This window comes from Takifugu rubripes, chromosome 13 (genome assembly GCF_901000725.2).
Source record: "Takifugu rubripes chromosome 13, fTakRub1.2, whole genome shotgun sequence".
Taxonomy (NCBI): Eukaryota; Metazoa; Chordata; class Actinopteri; order Tetraodontiformes; family Tetraodontidae; genus Takifugu; species Takifugu rubripes.
The window spans coordinates 13,424,441-13,429,448 of NC_042297.1; the positions used below are offsets into that span (position 1 = coordinate 13,424,441).

Genomic DNA, 5,008 nt, shown 5'->3' on the forward strand with positions numbered 1-5,008 from the left:
TGGCAGTGACATCTCACACTTGGAAAGGGTTTTGTGTGCAGTGAGCTCAAGCCCTGAAAAATTCAACATAGAGTGATTCACTGTCATTCATCAGGGGTAATTCATTCACTGTGGAATTTCTTCTCCTTTTTTAAGACAAGGCCAAAAACATGGGAACAAATATTATAAATGCACAATACTTTTATGAAAGACTTGAAATAAATTCCATCCCTTTAAAAGAAGAGTGCACGTGTTATCTGGTTATAGGCTAACGCTAACGGTAATCCTTTGCCTCTGACAAGAGAAACCACAACATCTGGGGAAATCCTGTGATAGTAAAGGAAATCAAACATTTCAGAGGTATGAACTTTATCGTCCACATAACTTGGTTTTAGAAGTTTACAGTCAGGAGTTATGGATCCTTTTTTCAAGATTCTTATAAAACTGATTAAGAGTCACTTTTCTCATTTTCTGTTAATTTTATGCCAATCATGTACAGTATACTGTATAAATATGTGGATTGATATCACAGTAACCTGGCTACACATTTCTATTTTTTATCATTTTCCAAACTGTCCCAACATTCCAGAATCAAGGTCATGAGCCACGCGTGTATTAAGGGTCCGCTTTGATGTTTCTCTTTGATGTGTATGAGTAATTTCTGCTCCAGGATGTTTGTTGCAGGATTAACTGCTAACCCCTTTTTGGGATAAGGACTTAATTGTCCCAACTTAAGATGTAATATGATGCCAGGAAAGCCTTGAAATATTTATTTTAATGATTAGGGAGGAAAAACCTGAGGGGTAACTATTTAATCCAAATCTGTCCAGTTGTCACAGAATAATACCAATGAATCACCAGATCAAAGGTTATATAGGTAAGGAAATTCTGATCACATTTTTATTTGACATCTTTGAAAGAACGCCAGGCTTTTGATGGCTTCTGCCGTACATTCTTCCACCTTCTTGTCTGCTTCCAATCACGGTCGTCTTGCTCATGGCCACTGCAGCCTCCAGCTGCTGCTCTCCAGAGTTGCTCACATCCTTTGACTCACTGTGTAAAACAGAGTCGGCCTTGTACAGTCTGCCCCCGAGTCCAGGCATACGTGTGTGATTGGCCAATTGGAAATAAGGAACGGTTTACCACGGAAACCGACTTGTGAACTTTAAAAAAAAAAGGATTTAGGTCAGCATTTGTTTCATCATCTGTTTGTGGAGGCAAAATCAAATTCATTCCAGTTTAATCTTTTTTCAGGGAAAACGAACAGTTATGTTTGCTACGCCCTCATTTCAATTGGCAGAAATAAGACACCCCCAGATTATATGCTATGGAGCAAAGCCATTTCACATCATTTAGATTCCCTTTGGGAGCTTTCTACCCCTCCTTCGCCTTGAACAAACAATTACATATTGCTTTCTTGGACAGTTATAAACAACACACACCGTACACAGGTTTTAATAATTAAAGGGTCTTAATTCTGAATTCCACTCAATGGAAGCAGGATCACTGGACTTCCTAGAGGTAGATGATGGTAGAACACTGGAGTTTCTACAGTTTCTATTCACAAAAACCTCCAAAAGTACCAGAAAAGTAGTTTAAGTAAGTGATTTGAGCTATAAACTCACACTGGGGTATAAAGACAATAGCAGCTTAGGCTTCCTGCTTTGGGCCTGTAAGAGTCCACAAAAGGAACGTAGAAATGGAAAACGCTATTTAGATGTGATGCAGTGGTCTGCAGAGAAAGACACAATGATGGTTATAGAAGCAATTTGAGGAGGAATTCCGATGAGTTATTCCCTGACGCTTCAAGCATCAGTCTTCAAAAAAATCATCAGCCAACAGCCGAGCAACATCTGTAGCATTAGCTTATTTGCAAAATAAGAACTGGACTGGTTGACACTAATGTTTGCAAGCGCCATCAACCACTCACCGAACAAAGTCTGAGGTAGTCGCATTGCGACGACAAACAAAACTTCTGTAGTGCATAAAAGATAAAATGATTGAGCATCCAAATGCACTTAAATCAATGGATCATGCAATGTTTCCCATTTAAGAATAATCAGCTCATTTCAGGCAAAACTGGATAAGCACGTTCATTCTATATAGGTCTGCAGCCGACCCCCACCATGGCAGAGTTGAGGCAGACGCCTGTAAGCTCCAAACTCAAAAATATGCTTAAACAGAAGTGTTATTCTGCAGGTCATGCCTGTGTGGCCACTGTTTCTCACTTTTTAAACCGTCTATGCCAGCTTGCCACGGTTACGTGACTTCGCACAAACTTGAGCCTTCTTGGTGAGGGTGAGGTTGGGGAGCTTGGCCCCGCTGGCAGTTTCCTCAGGACTGAATGCAGCCTTTTAAGTGACGGAGGGGCTGTAATTTGAGAGTAGCAGAGGTAGACTATTATTAGGCAAAAAGCCGGAGCGGCACTTCAGACATCCAGATGTTGCGTTTGAGGCACCACGTAAAGTCGGGAGTGGAAGCGTCTCCGCGCTAGAACAGACGTGTTTTTTTAACGCTTTGCCACATTTAACAGCAGTAATGGAGGTGGTGCAACTCGATTAAAGGAAGCCCGGTGGTCTTTATAAACATTTTATGCCACTTGAATCTGAACAAAGAGGATACTGCGGAGGACGCGAACTTTTCAAAACAACGTGAACTGAACTGCGCAGTTTGGAGGTTTAAACATGACTGAAATGTGGAATTAAGTAGTCCGTCCGCCTGACACTTTCCGAGAATTAAATATTTCCTGTTTCTTAGTTTATTGTGGGACCACCATGGCTTTGCTACACTTGCTGTTGTGCGTCGGGATTCTTTCGACGTGTGGAGCTTATTACAGCGGACCGCTGCAACCGGAGATGTCTAACGGCACTTTTCATCATTATTTCGTGCCGGATGGCGACTACGAAGAAAATGACGACCCGGAGAAATGTCAGATGCTTTTCAAAGTGAACGACGAGCGAAGGTGCGGTCTCGACGAGGATCAGGACGCCGTCATACGTGACGATTTCACTATCATCAGGAGGCAGATAGAGGACTCGGCCAGGGTGCTGGAGGGCATCGGGAAAAGCATCTCGTACGACCTGGACGGAGAGGACAGCTACGGGAAGTATCTGCGGAGGGAGACGGCTCAGATCAGCGAGGCGTTCACAAACTCGGAGAAGTCGCTGCTGGAGCTGGAGGTGAAATTCAAACAGAGTCAGGAGAGCGAGCTGAAGGAGGAGCACCGGCTCAGCGACGACTTTCTGACCATGGTCGTGCAGACGCGGGACGTCCTGAAGGAGACGGTGGACATCTCTCTGGGACTGAAGGACAAACATGAGCTGCTGTCTCTGATCATCCGCAGCCACGGCACAAGACTGAGCAGGCTGAAGAACGAGTACATGAAATTCTGAAAACAAATCTTGTCCCTGAACGTTTCACCTTGACATGTTTCGTTTAATTTTCTCGCCTAGTGACGGGCAGCAGTTCTGGGCAATTAATCAGGGAACATACACACACATACACGCACGCGCGCACAAACACACACACACACACACACACATCTTAAAATAGGCAATGCTTTAGAGCAGCAGGGGTCAGGGGGTCCCCAGTAGTAGCGGGTCAAAGTTGTATGGAGCCACAGGACAGTTAGACAAAAGTTTAATATCATTATCATTATAACTGCTCTACAACTAAGGCTGTACACCAGTAAAATGGATTGAAAATGTGTGTCTCCACTCCCATGCACGCATCTCACTTCTTCACACCTATGATGTAATTCCTTTTAGATCTCCCAGTAATCCAACATCACTAGATCACTTTGTCAGGGTTATTTGGTTTGATTTATTAGACTTTATCTATTATATACAATAAATACCAAATAGATTGTCTCTCTTTAGAGGGTAGTGAATCTTAGGATCTCTTGATCTTACAATCGAATAAATGCCAGATTTATGTCGCCTCCTAGAATCTAAATGAACCTGATTCGAGCATTTACTCTTAATTAATCAGTCATTTACCGTCCCTATCAGTGTGTGTGTGTGTGTGTGTGTGTGTGTGTGTGTATCATCTTTCCCGACAGCTGTTTGTAAAGGAGTTTGGCATATCCGACTGCTTATGTGTGTAATTCAGTTCTGGGGTGAGTTACTGGAAAATTCTGGAGAAGCATTCATTAAACGATGATGACGCTGACAGGATGGACCTCATGCGACGTCTGGTTGAACACTGAAGTTGAACAGCGGTTTCACTTTCCCAGACAGTCCAGATGAATGTTCCAGATGATGGTGAGAATATCAAGTGATGTTTACATCTCGACACATATCTTGAGCTCTTTTTTTTTTGTGCAGGCCATCACACTTTGCACAATTCTTTGCTGTTGTGGCACTGAAGATTGTGGCATTGTTCAGGCCTTATCTGTGCTCACTTGCACAGCAAATATAATCTTGGAAAATGTAAAGTATGTTATATGGGTTCAGTCAATACTGTGAGCACTATTATCTTTAATACACACCAATCTGTAATGTGTATTCAATGTTTATAAAAATGATGTAACAGGGCAGCATATATCCACCACTCCCTTTAAGATATCAAGTGAGATTTAACCACCTTTGACTCAAGACTGCTGGCAGCAAGTGAGACCGTCAAACTTTAATAGATGGGACAACGTTCATAATGGATCCCGTTGTCTTCTCAAATAAAGACATTGTCTTTGTAAATATACGAACGTTGTTGTAAGATCGGGTTTTTGTCAAATTTACAAGGTATTCCTCTGAGAGTGTCTGGTTTTAAGAGACACATTTTGGGTTACAGGTCTTTCATCAAGTAGCTACAGATATGATGAAAATGTTCCAGATGTTGCTACAGTGAGAAAAATGCTGGAGGTCCATAAATTTCAGCAGACCTTGACACTCATCAGGCCTGTGCACTGCCACGTGCTTTAAGATTACAGACTTCCTCTCCATGTTTGCTTTACAAGCTTGTGGGCTCTTCTGTTAATTACACACAGCCTGTGCCCCCCCCCCTCCCCCAGCAGTTAAAGGGACAAAGATGG

General features: G+C 42.6%; 1 protein-coding gene across 1 annotated transcript; it reads left to right on the forward strand.

Moving 5' to 3' along the window:
- Positions 1-2,240: 2,240 nt before the first annotated feature.
- On the forward strand, positions 2,241-4,673 carry fibinb (fin bud initiation factor b). The gene has a single exon (XM_003969788.3). It carries the CDS (start codon positions 2,754-2,756, stop codon positions 3,369-3,371), a length of 618 nt encoding a protein of 205 aa, XP_003969837.1. The 5' UTR covers positions 2,241-2,753; the 3' UTR covers positions 3,372-4,673.
- The last annotated feature ends 335 nt before the right edge of the window (positions 4,674-5,008 follow it).

Bases quoted from the DNA above. Each gene is read 5' to 3' on its own strand.
- fibinb (XM_003969788.3), top strand. From the start codon at position 2,754: ATGGCTTTGCTACACTTGCTGTTGTGCGTCGGGATTCTTTCGACGTGT.